At 42.5% G+C, this 17,007-nt stretch overlaps 1 protein-coding gene across 4 annotated transcripts in view; it reads right to left on the bottom strand.

Annotated features, from left to right (window-relative positions):
• Window positions 1-1,547: 1,547 nt before the first annotated feature.
• TMEM177 (transmembrane protein 177) overlaps window positions 1,548-17,007 on the bottom strand; it is a 39,157-nt gene continuing 23,697 nt past the window's right edge. The window contains exons 1-3 of one of the 4 annotated variants that reach the window (XM_045031791.1): window positions 8,773-8,833; window positions 6,041-6,191; window positions 1,548-2,688 (exon numbers count right to left, since the gene is read on the bottom strand). In XM_045031791.1, coding sequence (XP_044887726.1) covers window positions 1,739-2,674 — 936 coding nt within the window. In that variant the 5' untranslated portion in view covers window positions 2,675-2,688; window positions 6,041-6,191; window positions 8,773-8,833 and the 3' untranslated portion in view covers window positions 1,548-1,738. Of the gene's footprint in view, window positions 2,689-6,040; window positions 6,192-8,555; window positions 8,576-8,772; window positions 8,868-17,007 lie in introns of those variants that run through there. The other 3 variants (XM_045031792.1, XM_045031794.1, XM_045031793.1) reach the window with 3 other exon arrangements.

Raw genomic sequence — 17,007 nt, 5'->3', positions numbered from 1 at the left:
TCTTGGAGTGCTGCTGTTTTTAGGGAAGTTTGAATCTGTTTCGAAAGAGCCGCCCGCCTGCCAACAAACGTGCTCAGCTTTGCTTTTACTCTCCCTTGAACTATATTTGTTTTTCTTTAATAATTATAAAATCTAGCTCTTATATATAGTGCTTTTCACCAGCCAATCTCAAAGCACTTTAGGAAGGTCAATATCATCTTCACTTTACAGAGGGTGAAACTGAGGCACACACAGAGGTGAAATGACTTGCCCAAGGTCACCCAGCAAGCCAGTGGCAGAGACATGAATAGAACCCAAAGCTCCAGAGTCCCAGTCCCATGCTCTAGCCACTAGGGCCACAATTTATAGACAGAAGCTTTAAAGAATACAATCTGTTTCCTAAATACCCTGTATTCCTCAAAACCTGTCCCGCTTCCTTTAGCCTATACTTTGTCCAAATGCCAGGTTCCCTGCCCAATTCTCCAGTTTCACCCAATATATACTTACAGCTCTCCCCAGCCTTGCTTTTCCACCAAACATTTAAAGATTCACCCCACACCCAACACTGGTGTTAGCCTCGCTCATTCAGCTCTTCCTACCAGCCTCCCTCCCGTTACACTTCAGATGCAAAGCGACATAATGAAAATTAATTATTTCCATAAAGATTCCAACTCACTTAAAACAAAACGGTAAAAACCCTGTTCAAAGCACCTTGCTTCTCCCATGCAAATTAATGAGGAGAGCAACTTTTTTCCTGTCTTAATTTATCAACAGGCAGCAAGATGGCAGCTCCCACGTTCTGAGTAAGTTGAAAATGGAAGAGTTAATGGCTCTCTTGACTTTTAGCCACAGCTCTGAATTGGGGATAAGGAGAAACTGCCCCACACCAGCTGGACCACTCGGAGACACTGTGCCTTACAGCGTAAGTAGCAAAAAAAATAAAAAATGTAATACACGAGCAGAATGAGAGCAACTTACACTGTGTTGTCTAGTCCAGGGGTAGGCAACCTGCGGCATGCGAGCTGATTTTCAGTGGCACTCACACTGCCTGGGTCCTGGCCACCGGTCCGGGGGGCTCTGCATTTTAATTTAATTTTAAATGAAGCTTCTTAAACATTTAAAAAACCTTATTTACTTTACATACATCAATAGTTTAGTTATATATTATAGACTTATAGAAAGAGACCTTCTAAAAATGTTAAAATGTATTACTGGCATGTGAAACCTTAAATTGAAGTGACTAAATGAAGACTCGGCACATCACTTCTGAAAGACTGCCGACCCCGGTCTAGTCTATTTTAAATGTCTCTGGTGTGATAGAGCTCCCACCATTCCTTTACGATGTACCATATGAGGGGTAGAGAATATGTATAATATATACACACACACATATTCACCCCTCTTTAAATTTAATGCCACAAAAATTCTGTGTGGTACTTTACCTTTTGCATTCTTTACAAATTATTTCAAAACTATAGGCGAGTAAAGTACCAACATTTCCAGATCAGTGTCTGAGAAGTAACACTCCCTGAGTGAGCTTTAGTGTTTAAGATGCATGTAGGACAGAGGACTTTTGAAATAGGTCTTTAATTTTTTAAGAGATATGCGTCCAGTGAATGAAAAATTAAACACTATTTCCAGACTATATGCAAAAATAAAAAACAGTGCATGAATGAAGTTGCGGGGGAGGGGAGAGGAAGGCAGTACAGTGGCGTTCCAAGAGAATACATAATTTACAAGTTTAAAATCCAATCACTCCCTATGCCTGGGGCACTCTTAAAATATTAACGATCAAGTCTCTTCTGGAAGTGTATGGAGCGTGCTTTAATCTGAACCAGTACCTAGGGAAAAGATTACCGCTAGGGGCATAAATTTTCTCTCCTTGTTTGCCCCAAAGCGTGCGGAGAGTCCTGTTGCGGGACAGGATTTTGTCGTAGAATTCCACCCCACCTCTGGCGTAGTCTTTGGAAATAGTGGCCGCCTTTCTGTCCGACCTGTAGTCTAGTGCGTGGCTCACGGCATCATAAGCAAGAAAGTAGCCGACAAGTCCGATTGCTGCAATGGTGATGTTATAAATGCCTCGAAACACCATGGGGCCAGAATACAAGCCCAGAAGCTGCTTTATAGCCACCCCAGACAGACAGGTGCCGGCTAAGCAAGCAGGAGGCACAGCTGCATAAACTACAGGGCTATTGCTTTGCAAGTACACAATCTCTCTGGCAATGGCAAACTTCTGAGCCTCTGGTGAAAACATCAAGGCTTCCTTCAAAGCTAGCCCTTGTTTACTCTCCCAATCCACTTCTCTGCCATTTATCACAACGACACGGTTGACAATTCCTTGTCTGTCCGCCGCTGTGCTATTGAAATTGGCAGGGATGCCCACCAGAGAGCCTGCTGGCAGCCACGGGATCCCAGCACTCACTGGGTGGAAGCCAAAAGCTGCAAAGGGTTGGTAACAATTCACGGACTTCACGCCAACATCTTCCAGAACATCATGGAAGAGGCTGCGTAGTTTCTCTGAGACCTCAGCTGGTTGCCCCTTAGTCCAGCACTGATACCACAGTTTGAACGTCTGCTCGGGAAAGACATGATAGGAAAGATTAGCCCCAAACAGTCCTGCGCAGGAAACTGCCAACAAGCCAGTCCTGTGCTTCTCTACCAACGCAGCTGCCTTCCACAGGAATGGAACTGCCATAGCCAACTTCCAACCTGTTCATAACAACATACAAACAGGGAATTAAAAGATGCACATATGGGGGTCCCCTTTCATTTTAAGATTGTTTTAAACAAGCAGAGCCCAATATCCAGGAAATCACGCCACTCTATTTATACACAAAGATATAAATACAAGAATAAGTACAGTACAACCCTACTACAACAAAGAAAATGCTGCACTCTTTTGCTATACAGAGATTTATTTCGTGCTTCAGAATGCAAACTGGTTGATACAGAGGACCAGAAGGAATCAATCCCTTTTTCTCCTCCATTAAATCAGTTCATTGTAGTAAGGGTAATATATCAGTATTATGGTAAGGTCACCACACATCCATCTCCTAACATATTCTGAACATAGTACCCTGTTTTACCCAGTACCACATATCTGCCCCTTGCCAGAACAGTTTTCTGTAACTCAGATGACTTCTGTTCCATCAGTCACATAGTTTAGATATTAACGGCAGAGGGATCATTGTGATCATCTAGTCTGACCCTCCTGTATAACACAGGCTCTTAAATTTCACCAAATTACCATGTATCGAGTGCAATAAATTATGTTTGGCTTAAGCATATCTTCCAGAAAGGCATCCAGTCTTGGTCTGAAGACATCAAGCATTGGAGAATCCACCAGTTCCCTTGGTTGTCACAGTTAAAAAAGTGTGCATTATTTCTAATTTGAGTTTGTTTGGCTTCAGCTTCTAGCCACTGGTTCTTGTTATGCCTTTCTCCACTAGATTAAAGAGCCCTTTAATACCTGGTATTTTCTCCCCTTGAAGGTACTTAAACACTGTAATCAAGTCACCTTTCAATCTTCTTTTTGATAAATTGAACATATTGAGCTCTTTAAGACTCTCACTGCAAGGCATTTTCTCCAGCCCTCAAATCATTTTTTGTGGTGGTTCTTTGCATCCTCTCCAACTTGTCAACATTCTTTCAAAAATGTGGCCACCAGCAGTGTATGCAGTAGTGAGACTGATACTGGACCAGTGCCATATACAGGGGTAAAATTGCCTCCATACTCCTACTCGCAGCTCTCCCATTTCTACATCCAAGGCTTGCATTAGCCCTTTTTCCCCACGGCATCGGACTGAAAACTCACATTGACTTGTTTGTCCATTATGACCCCTAAATCCTTTTCAGAGTTGCTGCTTTCCAGTATACAACCTCCCATTCTGTAGGCATGGCCAGCTTTCCTTGTTCCCAGATATTTAAATTTATTTTATTTAGCTGTATAAAAAACACATTTTGTTTGAATGGGCCCAGCGTACCTAGTGATTCAGATGGGTCTGTATAACTGTCCTGTTCTCATCATTTTAACCATTCCTCCCATCTATGTCATCTGCACATTTTATCAGCAGCGATTTTATATTTACTTTCAGATCACTGATGAAAATGCTGAATAAGTTAGTGCCTAGTACTTATCTTTGAGTGACTCAAAAACACACCTATTCAATTATGATTCCCCATTGGCGACAATTTTTTCATTTAATGTGTAAAAAACCAGCATGATACAATATCAATAGTCATAATGTTGTGTGGTACTAAGTCAAATATCTCATTAAAGTCTAAGTACCTTAATGTGCGCAGTTGCCTTTATCAACCAAATGTGTAATCTCCTCAAAGAATGAGATCGGGTTTGTTTGACAATGCCTATTTTCCATAAAAGCATATTGACTGGTGTTAATTGTCACAATACACTGCATGTTATATAGTGCTTTCCGTCAAAGAAAAAGACGGTTAAGATTTCATCAAGACTTGCTGATGAAGCAGAAATATTTTCAAGCAAAGTTGCAGTTTCTAAATTTGAGTGAAAGGCTGAAAATTATTCTGTTTTCAACAATTGAAAACCAAGGCATTTTTTGCTTTTTTTAAACAGAGCCTGAAAAAATTAAAAATAAAAATCAGTTTATTTGAAAATAAAATATATTATTGAACAGTTCTACATCTGAGGAGTCCAAAAGTGATACTTCTAACAATAATTAAATCTAACGATGTAGGGAAGGATTATTATCCTCTCTTTTACAGATGGAGGAAACTAAGACAAGGGAAAGGGGAATTATTTGCCCAAATACCTATAAAGGGAGACTAATCACCACTAGGGGGGGAACAGAGTGCCACTGTGAGTAGATTACACTAGTATTGCTGAAAGCTCTCTTGACTCGGAGTCGTTTGTTTGCTGATAGCATTACTCTCCTTATTCTCCCAGGGAAAAAAACGAACAAAGAAGGATTCTTCCAAAAAAATTCAAATGCCCTTTAAAGAGCTCTTTCTGAAATAATTACCTTCTTAAAAAAGAAGCTCACAAAAGGTAAACTAGTCTTGGCCAGGGTAGGACTTGGAACAGAAATAATTTCCAAGCAGGAAACTCTTCTCCGACTCTTTAAAAAGAAAGATGAAGGGATGGGAAAATTTTAACCTGACAAATCCTTTAGTTCAAGATTTTCTGCTTCTCTGAGCACAGATGGTGGCATCAGTGATGCCTATGGCTCCAGCCCTGCAAGTTTTTAGGCACAAAAGAGCCCTATGCTCACGTGGAAGCCCAGCAACTGTGGCATCTGCCCCCATAGGTCCTAGAATCACATCATTTTAGTAGAAGACATATAAAGAGATAGAGGGGGAAATCGGCACGTCTCACTGATGGTCAATGGGAATTGGAGGCCTAATTCCCCTCTGTGCCTTTAAAAATCTCCTCTGTTAGTGATCAGCAGCAACAATGAGTATTAAACAGAAAAACCTAAAAGTGATCAAATTAATTGGATCTCTTTATAGTCTGACATTTCTCTTTCCTCTTCCCAGGACCGTGTTTCAGACTGTACATTTTCTGATGCAAGGACTGTCTTGATAAATGCCTTGTAGAGCAGTGAGAACATAGCAGGTGCTTAATAAATAACAATAATGCCTGTCTTGGCACATAAATTAAGGCAGAACTATGGTATTGTATTTACCTATCATCTTACAGTCTACTCTTATGTTCTGTTAATGATGAGATGCTGAGTCCCGTCCCCCCCCCATGCCCCCAAAAAGACGTTTAAGTTCATCAGAGAAGATTAGGTTAAAGAGTACGATTTTCAGGATTAGGCCCTAACATATTGGAAAAAAACCTCTTGATATTATAGCCGAGTTGTACATTTCAGTTACACTTCAGTGACATTGCTAATGATAAACCTGAAAAACCTCTTCGGCATTAGTGACTCTGGCATATTCACAAGGCTAATGTGTCATTGAAAATGTCACTTCATTTAAAGTGAAGCAGCCAGCACTTCAAAGGGAGATGATAATGTGACAAATGCCACTTTGAGCCAGATGGGGAATTGAACCAGTGACCTTCTGAGCTAAAAGTACACACCTTTACAGCTTCAGACAAAGAGGCAGGTCCTCAAGAGGTGCTCAGTAAAAGATTCGTATGTTCAGAGGTACAGGAAACACGCTCTCAGCAGCACAAAACAACAGGCCTGCAAATAGTTTTCTTAAAAGCAACTATCCAGTTGTGGGGTTGGCTTAGCAGGAACCAAGGTTTCAGAAAAAGGTTAAAAGTAAAAAAAAAAAAGTGAAAAAACAAAATAATCATAGAAGAAAAACCAGATAATACCTTGTGCGAGATTTTGAAGAATTCTGCATAGATGATGCACATTTCAACATTGTCATTCATAGTTTCTTCTATTTTCCCCCTTCAAGTCATAATCCTCAATTTGAAAAATCATAACTTCCATAGCAGATAAGGCTTCAATCTTACAACTGAGCTCTGCCGGCACAGTGCTCGGAAGCCATGTGAGATGGCCCTTATGTCCATGCTGAGCTCATTACAGGCTTGGAACCTAGCTGCTCTACCACATACATACACAGTGTGGGGAACAAGCAGCGTAACCAGGGGAATTTGGAATAATCATCCTGGGGTTTTTTTCCATAAAAACCTATAGTAATAAACACAAAGGACTGTTTCTCAATAGCTTTTTCAAGTGCTACCCAATCTTTAGACCAGGTCCTCAGCTGCTGTAAACCAGGTTTGCAAACCAGCTAAGGACATGGTCCTTTAAGTGTATGATCGATATTTTTATTCATAATCTTATACAACACACTTACAAAGAAGGCAACTGAAAACTAAGACTAAAGGATGGTTTTTAATGGCACAAATTTTGTATTTTCTTACTTATTTGATCAGTCCCCATGGTTTACAACACTGGGCCCTAAGGTAAGGTGTAATGCTCTGTTTCTATCATTGGGCCTCATTCTGCCTGCAGTCCCTAACTCAAGCAAGATCTACTGACGTCCATGAGGACTAGTAGCAGAGGACTGCAAGTTCACGGCCCTTTATTTCTGTTGTATTATCTCTCTGTTAAAATTACTTCTTAAGAGAGGGCAGGCTGGGCAAAAGATATATTAAGGAGCTAGTGACCAGAGTTTGGGGTGGTGGTGGTCAGGGGAAAGGGTACCAGGGGGTTGCATAAGTGTGGGAGTCCCAGGGGGCCTGTCGGGGAGCAGGGGTGTGGATAGGGATAAGGAGATGCGGAACATGGGGGGTTGGATAGGTGTGGGGTCCCAGGGTGCCTGTCAGGGAGCGGAGGTGTGAATAGGGGGCAGGGCAGTCAGGGGACTGGGAGCAGGGGGGGCTGGATAGGGGATGGGGTCTCAGGAGGGGGTGGTTAGGGGACAGGAGCGGGGCGGGGTTGGATAGATCGGGGGTTGAGGGGGGCAGCCAGGGGGCAGGAAGTAGAGGGGGTGCATAGGGGACAGGCTGTTTGGGGAGGCACAGCCTTCCCTACCTGGCCCTCCATACAGTTTTGCAACCCCAATGTGGCCCTCGGGCCAAAAAGTTTGCCCACCCCTGCAATAAGAGATGTTCTTTTACTTAAAATAAATGTGCCCAATTCTCCTATTCACACCTGGACAAAGTGGGGATCAAACATTGCCACCATTCTAATTTGGAAAGGCTTCCACCCCTCTCCACAGGTAGAAGTAGTGCTGCAAACCGCAAGTGTTCAAACACCATGAGTCAGTGTCATGTTTTTACGGGACCTGGTTTAAAAGTTATGAAGTTTTAAGAACAAAGAGGAGTCCTGCTGGCACCTTAAAAACTAACAGATTTATTTGGGCATAAGCTTTCGTGGGTAAAAAACCCCCACTTCTTCAGATGCATCAGAAGTTTTAAAAAAGTCTTTTCCTTAGCCTGCTTTTCCTAGCCTAAAGGATTAATTATTTCAATCTTTTCTCTATAATCTTGACACTTAGAAACAATTTTTTAAACATGAAAGTAGAAACTCTGATCTAATCACATAGCTCTGGGACCTGAACTTTAAGAAAAACACCAAATATCATGATAATGGCATCACTGTGTACATGACAACACAAGGTGAAAGTCAGCTGGGAATCAGGCCCTTAAAAGTCTCTCTTACTGTCCTTTGAGTAAAACTCCCTTGTAACTGATTTCAGTGGAGTTACACTGGCATAAGAAATTGATGTAGCCATTCAGAATCGGATTTCAATCTCACTCTCATTGACGTCCCTGAGAGTTTTATTGGTCACTTCAGTGAAAGCAGGATTGGGCCTGAAAGGAGAGGCAGGAGGAGCTTCATACCTTCTCTCACAGAACTGGAAGGGACCTTGAAAGGTCATGGAGTCCAGTCCCCTGCCTTCACAGCAGGACCAAGTACCAACCCTGACAGATTTTTTGCCCCAGATCCCCAAATGCCGCCCCCCCCGGATTGAACTCACAACCCTGAGTTTAGCAGGTCAATGCTCAAACATGATTTCTATGAAAAGGGGGGGGGAGGGAACAACCCCAAATGATTTCACAAGACTCGTGACAGCTGGGGGTCTCCAGCCCAATTCTTCTCTCCCTTACGTGCATGTCAACCAGGAGTCACCTCAAGGGAAATGCCTGTAAAACCAGGGGGAGAGAAAATCAAGCCCCCCGCCCCCTGCTTAAACCCTTGTGTTCACTCGGCGCAAGGCGGCGTAGGCAGCTCCCTCGGCTCGCCCTTGACCCCCGCAGCCCGGCAAAGGAGGGCACCGGGGTCCCCCAGTCTCTACGCGGAGCCTGCTGCTGCGCCACCTTTCGCAGCGACCCACCCCGCTCCTCACCTGCCCCTCCAGGCTGCAGCAGCGGACGTGCGCTCGCGCCGCTGAGCGCGGGGAAAGGGCTGGCCGTAAAGCAGAGGGCTGCCGCGAAAGCTAAGCGCGGCTGCAAAGCAGCTGGGGTGGGGGGGAGCGGCAGGCGACTGGGGTCGCCATAGCAACGCAGGCAGAGTGTAACCTTTGCATGTTGCGTGCCTGGGGCTGTTTGACCTCTTTGGGGGCACTTGGGCTTTGACTGTTTAAAGCTCAAATTGAAACATCAGCCACACTGGCAAGTATGGAACATGTGTCACACTTCTGCAGCAGCAGCAGGGCATGCAGGTTGCTCTGTGTTAACCCTTCACTATCATCCACAGAAGCCAGGGCCATAGAATTTGCATCCGGGGCTGGCTATCAAAGACCCCCAAGTCTGGCAGTGTTCGTCTCTGGGATTTTAGACACACGGCCTTGAAAGTGCTGGCTTGTGTTTACTTACAGGAGCGTCCTCAGGTTAAATTTATGGCTAAGGCAATGTGCTCACTACCCGCACTTTCTTTTCAAGCTCATAAAGATCCCATTGGTTCTCAACCTTTCCAGACTACTGTACCTCTTTCAGGAGTCAGATTTGTCTTGCATACCCCAAGTTTCACCTTACAAAATCAGACATAAAACTACACGTCATAGCACACTATTACTGAAAAATTGCTTATGTTCTCGTTTTTGCCACATAATTATAAAATAAATTAATCGGAAATAAATATTGTACTTACTTGTCAGTACATAATATACAGAGTAGTATAAACAAGTCATTGTCTTTATGAAATTTTAGTTTGTACTGACTTTGCTAGTGTTTTTTATGTAGCCTGTTATAAAACTAGGCAAATATCAAGATGAGTCAATGTACCCCCAGGAAGACATCTGCGTACCCCTGTTGAGACCCGCTGTTATAGAAACAAAGTGAGTGAGGTAATATCTCCAACTACACTGCATACAGTATTGGTAAATTATTGCATTAACAACTAACGTGAATTATTATTCAAACTTGGAGCTGGGAGATAGGTTTTAATCAAAACAAGGAAAATGGCTTTTCAATCAAAATGAATAGTTTGCAGAAAGCTTTGCATGGTATTTTGTCTGAAAATTTCAACATTTTTCAATAAGAAACTGAAAGACAATTTGGTTTTAAAATGCCAAAAAAGTGTTTTTCCTCTTCCTTTTTGGTGGAGTTGGGTGGGGCAGGAGAATGAAGGAGGAAGAGGAAAAGGAAAGAAAAGGGGTGGGAGATTCTGAAAATTTCTGATTTCCAAAAAACAAAATGTTGTGTTTTGGTTTTCATTTTACTGGGATTTTTTTAAATCCACCTAAAAATAAATGAAAATAAAAATATTTTGTTTAATTGTAAAATTTTATTTGTGGAAAATGTAGAGCATTTTTCAACCAGACCTATTCAGACTTTTCTTTTTGCAGGTCAGAAGTTCTGTGTTTCACTTGCAATAATTTAGGCCATGAGTGAAATCCTGGCTCTACCGGGAAAAAAAAATCAATGGCAAAATTCCTATTGACTTTGATGGGATCAGAATTTCACCCTCTGATTTTCTGTGCATATCGCCAAGACAAAAAGAAAGTCCTGATTCATCTCACACAAAGCTTCCCCAAACAGGCTAACACAACTCTTTCCCCAAAATGTGCTGGCATCTCAAGGTTTCCGTTAAACCATTGACACATGTATGGTTCGATACTACCATACCTCTGGGGAAGAAAAAACAGAAGCAGCTGTTGAATTGCTCATTGGTGCCAACTGGAAAAGTTGCCTGTTCACATATGCTCTGGACAGCTGTGCAAACTATATCCAGTACAGATGCAAAGAGCAAGCAGTTATTTAAGGAATGTGTGTGTGTGTGGGGGTGTGTGCTCTGAAATTGATGCATTCTGGGAAGAAGAATCCCTCTGAACAGCTCCTTTCTCCTAAGTCACAAAGAAGAGCAAACAGGCTTGTTAGGAGGAGGTTAAATTTAAGTAAATAAATAAAGAATAGACTACTGTCAGCACAAAATAATCACAAAAATGTTATGAGAGTAGCACACGTTAATAAGGGATATGTTTCCACAATGTTTGCAGAAATGAATATCTCATTACCATTGAAAGCAGGACCTCTCATATTGCAACCTAGAATTGGCCCTGGGTTTGCTGATATGAGTAATACAAAAATGTTGATAAGTCCCTGTCCTGAGGATCCAACAACCGAAGAGCCAGATCTTTTAACCCTTACTCATGTGATTAAGGCCTTAATTGCACGAGCATCAAACTGAAGCCATGGACACCCCACCCCTTCCTTGGGGAAGTGCCTACAATCAGTGTAGCCACAACTTTTACAGGTTATGCAATGAAAAGAGAACTTCACATCTTGGAAATACTCTAGCTATTTTGTCTTCCAGGAGGCCACACATTTGTTACAGTAGTTTAGACTCAGGGAGGAAAAAAAGTATGGTATTCCGACTTCAATTAGAAGGAAGTGAATTTCCATGGGTTCATTCCACCCATATGCATTTCAGTGCAGCAATTCCAAATGCTTTCCTGCAAAAGGATCTATATAGGTTCTTATATGCCCCTCATCACCTTAGTATCTTATTAGGAATTCATTAAATGATGTGACTAACATCTATCATGTGTGGTCATTCTCTCTCCCTAGAGGGAGATTAGCATGTGCAGTGTGTAGAAGGTTATTTTATTGTTTGTTTTTTAAATAATGGCTTGCACTTGGAAAGGAAGGTGGTGAGGTTTGCGATGGCTCTTAGGTCCTGCAACTCTGGGATCAGCACCTCAGGAAACTTTGTCTGGCACAGATGAGTTTCACTCTTGTAGTAGAAAGTTCCTTCATGCCAGTGGAGCAAATTTGTCAATCATGAGTCTCATCAGAGAGTTTTACACAGATTTCTCTTGACAGTTTCATAATAAATAAGATTTATTTTAAAAAGTGGAGACCCAAACCCTATTGAATTTCTTGTATCTTATGTCAAGTTCAATGTCTAATCCAAAACCTGATTAGATTCTGATTTCAATAGGCATACATTTAGGAATGAATCAAAGATATGGTAGGACAGAACTGTGCTTTCACTTTATTATCTATTTACACATAGACAAAGATCTAGGCACATAGATCACTTTTTAAATTAACCTGCTAGGTGGTGCTATAGGACATGCTGTAAGCTATTCATTCCGTTAGAAATTACATTTTCAGTTTGATCTTTTACAGATTTCTAGATAACCTATTCCCCCATCCTCAAATCTATAATTTTCTGGACAAATCCTTGCTGATTGATACTATGTATCAGTTGAAATGTTGGTTTTTGTTAAAGAGTGAGCTGTAAACGTGTTTGACCTTTTGGTCATTGACTTCAGTTTCTGTTGAAGAGTTTGTTCCCTTATGTTGCTTCTTTGACTATGTGATTACCCGGGTAAGGATGGTTAGGTCAGTGATTCTTTATGAGTTTGAAGTTGATCCATGGCAACAATCCATAAAGATTCCAAGCCTGATTCTCGGCTCTGTTCTATGAGATTCATCCATGGGGCTGGCCTGAACCTTGAAACCAAACATACCTGAACTTTAGTGGTGGTGTAGGGAGGGAAATTACACAATCCAGACATAAAACCATATCGGAATTGTGTGTCTCAGGCACACCTCTACTTAATGTGGCTCTTGTATATTTCAACAGAGTCATGGTGTTATTAATGCCTCCTTGCATATTTGTGCAATATATTGCATGAACCACTGGTAGGAGAACAGGATTAGTAGCAGGAAAAGGAGATTATTGGGCCCGGGTCTACACTACAAATGTATGTTGGTATCACTACGTCGCTCTTTGGTGTGGAAAATCCACCCCCTGAGCAACATAGTTATATGACCTAACTCCCAGTGTAGACAGTGCAACATCAATGGAAAGGCTTCTTCCATTGACTTAGCTACCACCTTTTGGGGAGGAGGAGTACCTATGCTGATGGGAGAAGCTATCCCGCTGGTGTAGGTAGCATCTTCATTAAGCGCTACATGGGTGCAGCTGCAGTGCTGTAAGTGTAGATAAGTGCAAACTCTCTGGAGCAGGGACCAATTACTACCCTGTATTTGTACAGTGCCTAGCACAATTGGGCCCTGTTTCTGACTGGTCCCTAGGCACTACTGTAATAAACATAATTAATAATAAAAAAGAGGACATAGAGGAGAGGGAAAGACACAGTGAAAGCCTGGAATAGATAAGAGGAGAAAGAAAGCAAGAGAGCGCCACTACTGAAATAGAGAGCAATCCTACAGCCACCAGGGGATATACGACTTGGACTTCAGAAGTCATGATTTTAGGACAGGATTTCTCCAGTAAAGAGAATGCCTGAAGGACAGAGAGGGAGAAAAGCCTGAGTGATGACATAGGGGTCTTCAGAGCACAGAAGAGGTTTTGGTTTGAAGAGACAAGGCTCTGGAAGAGTAATGGTGTCCTACAGGCAGCAGAGAGGGAATATCTGAGGAGGATCCAGCCAAGGAGTCTATGACTGAGTCAGACTCTGGTTTTCATCACACAGGAAGGCACAGTCACTGGTTCAGAGTGATCCAGGCAGCTGGAACACTTTTTTTTATCCTAGTGCTTCAGTAGCTCATAGCATTTACAGTTAACAAGAGGGGATGGGTGGTGAGCATGTGGAGGACCGTTATATGGAACATAAACAAAGTACAAAATGATAGCTGATATGCTTGGACAGTACATAGATTAAGGTGATGCAAAATGAGGACTAATTTTGAATGGGTTTATTGGCAGGCAATGCACCAAACACTAACATGATATCAGATGAGTTAGAGGAGAGAGTGCTGGCAGTTGTCAAAAGACCAGTCGGGAGAAGGTCCATTTTCACATCTTAAACTCTTGTCCTATTAATTCTACATGAGGGGAAGAAAGGCTAAGCACTGACTAGCTTTCCCAGTCTTGCCAATCTCCATGGGATCATGCATCCTAATGCAGCAGTGATAGGGTGTGGAGGGGCTTGAAAGGAGGAGTGCAAAGTTATAGGCCTGTTAGGTCCCAGCAACCCCAGTAGATAAGGGGGAAGAGACCCACCCATATTGGGTTTCAAAGCCCTGCCTGTTCCACCCTGCACTAGGATGATATGGTGGCAATTCCTGATGGACCCTATCTGAGTACCTAAGCAATCCTCATCACTGTAGCATCTGAGACGTTGGAATAGGAAAAAAGGTGCATTTTAACCGGTGTTAACTAAGCCTGTAACAGGATGTGCTTCATCAGGAGCTGACTCCGCACCCTGTCACTCAAATCCCCACCAGTATACATAAAACTGGGACCTGACTGAAACACAGGCAGTTAGCACAGGGTGCTAATTAACTGAGTAGAGAGACAGTTGAGGGGCTAATTGGATGAACATAATCCCCCACCCCTTACTGGGACTATATACGCAGACAGGGGGGTAGTGCTAAGGAACTACAGAGCCTGAAAGCAGGTAGGATTAGCCAGACCTGGCAGCTGCTCCTAATACCGTACCCTTCCCTAGAAACAAATGGGGGAAGCTATTGACTGCAAATAGTATGTAAATAGCATTCCAAGCTTGGCCTGCGGAAAGGATATAAATCAAGCAACATGGACCACAGTGGTTAAGAGCACCTGGAGTTGTAGTGGTCAGTCGTTGAGATTAGAAAAGACTTTCAGGGAACCACCCCATGATAAACCTGTAGAAAATGTATACAAGACAGTTGTGGTTTTAACCCACGATAGCTGGTTGAGGTAAACCCCAAAGTTCCCTTTACACTAGGATTTTACTATGGGTTAATTAACAGGTTTAAAATACCTCCATTCCCCAGAAAGGACTTGGCTTGAATACCAAATCCTCTGCCACTCTCATACTGGCACTTGAGCCTCTATTTCCTGAGTGAAAACCCAGCTGCGGTATCCTATGGGAAAAAAGATTCCTGTCCCCTAAATGGATGTTTCCGACATGGAGAAATGATCTGCCCCATATTGTTTGTCATGGCTTCGGTGCACATGCAGCTTTACAGCTACATAAGAAGACAACTCCCTTGTTTGAAGAGTTTAGACAAACATAATAAAGGATGACCGTTAGGATACAGATATCTGCAAAGGCCTATACTTCAAGAATTTAGGTGTATTTTTATCACTTAGCTAGTTATAGAGGTATAAAATCACTGTCTGCCAGTGTAAGGGCCTTTTCTTACTGTGACAGTCTGAGGCCCTGTTCTTAGGCTAAGGCCTTTGGCTAAGTAGCAGAGGCAGCCATAAACTGGGAAGTGAATGGTCACATCCTCACATTCCAAAGTAGTCACTCTGAAAAAAGCAGCAAAGAATCCTGTGGCACCTTATAGACTAACAGACTAAGGTGCCACAGGATTCTTTGCTGCTTCTACAGAACCAGACTAACACGGCTACCCCTCTGATACTCTGAAAAAGGGTGCTATTGGGCTGTTAGGAATACAATCCTGTCCTGATAACGCCTATCACCTCCAGAGAAAGGGAAGAGCCTAGAAGGTGTAAAAGGAAACTTAGTTTGATAGCATCCTGTCTGGCAAGAACTCACTTATTAATAGCTGAGGTGTAAAATCCTAATTTCAGTGTTGTTCTGTCACTGTAGTTTCCACTTCCCTATTGTTTGTCTGTATAATCTGATTCTGTGATTGCTTCTGTCTGCTGTATAATTAATTTTGTTGGGTGTAAACCAATTAAGGTGGTGCGATATAATTGGTTAGATAATCACATTACAATATGTTAGGATTGGTTAGTTAAATTTCAGTAAAATGATTGGTTAAGGTATAGCTAAGCAGAACTAATTTTACTAAATAGTCTAAAGTACTAAAGTACTCCTGTTCTTTTTACCGATACAGACTAACACAGCTGCTACTCTGAAACCTAAATAGTCTGCAGTCAATCAAAAAGTAAGGGGGGGAAATGGGAACAGGGAATGGAATTGGGGAATTAAAATCATGTTTTGCTAAGGGTGGGAACGGGAACAGGGACATAGGCAAGGTTCTGTGGTGTCAGAGCTGGGACACTGAGGAAGGAAACTGGAATCATGCTTGCTGGAAGTTCACCCCAATAAACATTGAATTGTTTGCACCTTCGGACTTCGGGTATTGTTGCTCTCTGTTCATGCAAGAAGGACCAGGGAAGTGAGCGGGTGAAGGAATAAGCCCCTAACAGCAGTAAACAAGAGGGGTGTGGGAGTGGGGCTGGTCTTACATTTGATCTCACATCAAACCTTCAAATTCCTGTGCTCCAAAAATTGGTCAAAATGAAGTCACTCATCTGTAGTGTGTCATTACAATTTGTATTTATGCAGGCTAAATTAATCAAACCTCAGCTTCAGGATCTAAATTAATTGCACAGATGGGCCTGTTGTAATAACCAGGCCTACACATTTACTCGAATTGTAAGCTCAACTGGTGAAAAGTGAGCAAAGGTTCATGAATTGTCACAATGATCTGTTATATGTCTTGATCCAGGCCCTTAGTGTATATATATATCTGATACCACTCAGGGCCTAGGTCAAAAGTCTGACCAGTAGACAAGAGCTGCAGAAAATTAGAAATCAAGGAACCAAAACTGGTATATTGGAAATTAGGCTTAATTGGGGGACAAAATAATGAGACTGGGCTATTTTGCTCATCGTTCCCTTTTTGGGGTCCTTAGAAAGAGACTTTGAGGGAGATCAGCGGGAGAGGGTTTTTTTTTACCATCACTGGGGCTGTAGTGGAAGGATTGTTGCTGTGACACTAGACTTTGATATTCCAGTGGGAATATTTGGCCATCGTTGCTGCCCTAGCACAGACCCCAACCTAATACGTACAAAATCCTGCTCTGTCTTCCCTTCCCTCATATGCTCCTATCTTCTCCCTGTCCTGTCTCCCTCTCTCTTGGCTTTTCACTGGATTCTAAAATCAACTGCACTGTACGGCACTAGCATGGTGAGATGAGATGGCCCATCCAGCTCACACCGAGAAGGACCCGTGAAGGAAAGGGACCTGACCATACTAACCACATGATATAGTCACAGACAGGCGAGCCAGTGCCCAGAGCAAGAGCTGTCATGACTGACCTACCAGGTCAAAGCATCTGCCTGTGCCACTCTGTATCCTGAGAACATCTCTTCTCTCCCTTCTGTGTCTGTCTGTTTTGTAGAAGGCAGGAAAGTCACTTTCATTCTCTATTCAGAAATTAACTCTCTCTCCACCACGGACCGTTTGATTGAATAAGAGAC

This window comes from Mauremys mutica, chromosome 10 (genome assembly GCF_020497125.1).
Source record: "Mauremys mutica isolate MM-2020 ecotype Southern chromosome 10, ASM2049712v1, whole genome shotgun sequence".
NCBI classification, from domain to species: Eukaryota; Metazoa; Chordata; order Testudines; family Geoemydidae; genus Mauremys; species Mauremys mutica.
Note: the sequence above shows the minus strand (reverse complement) of the source record. Positions and strands in the feature narration are given on the sequence as shown.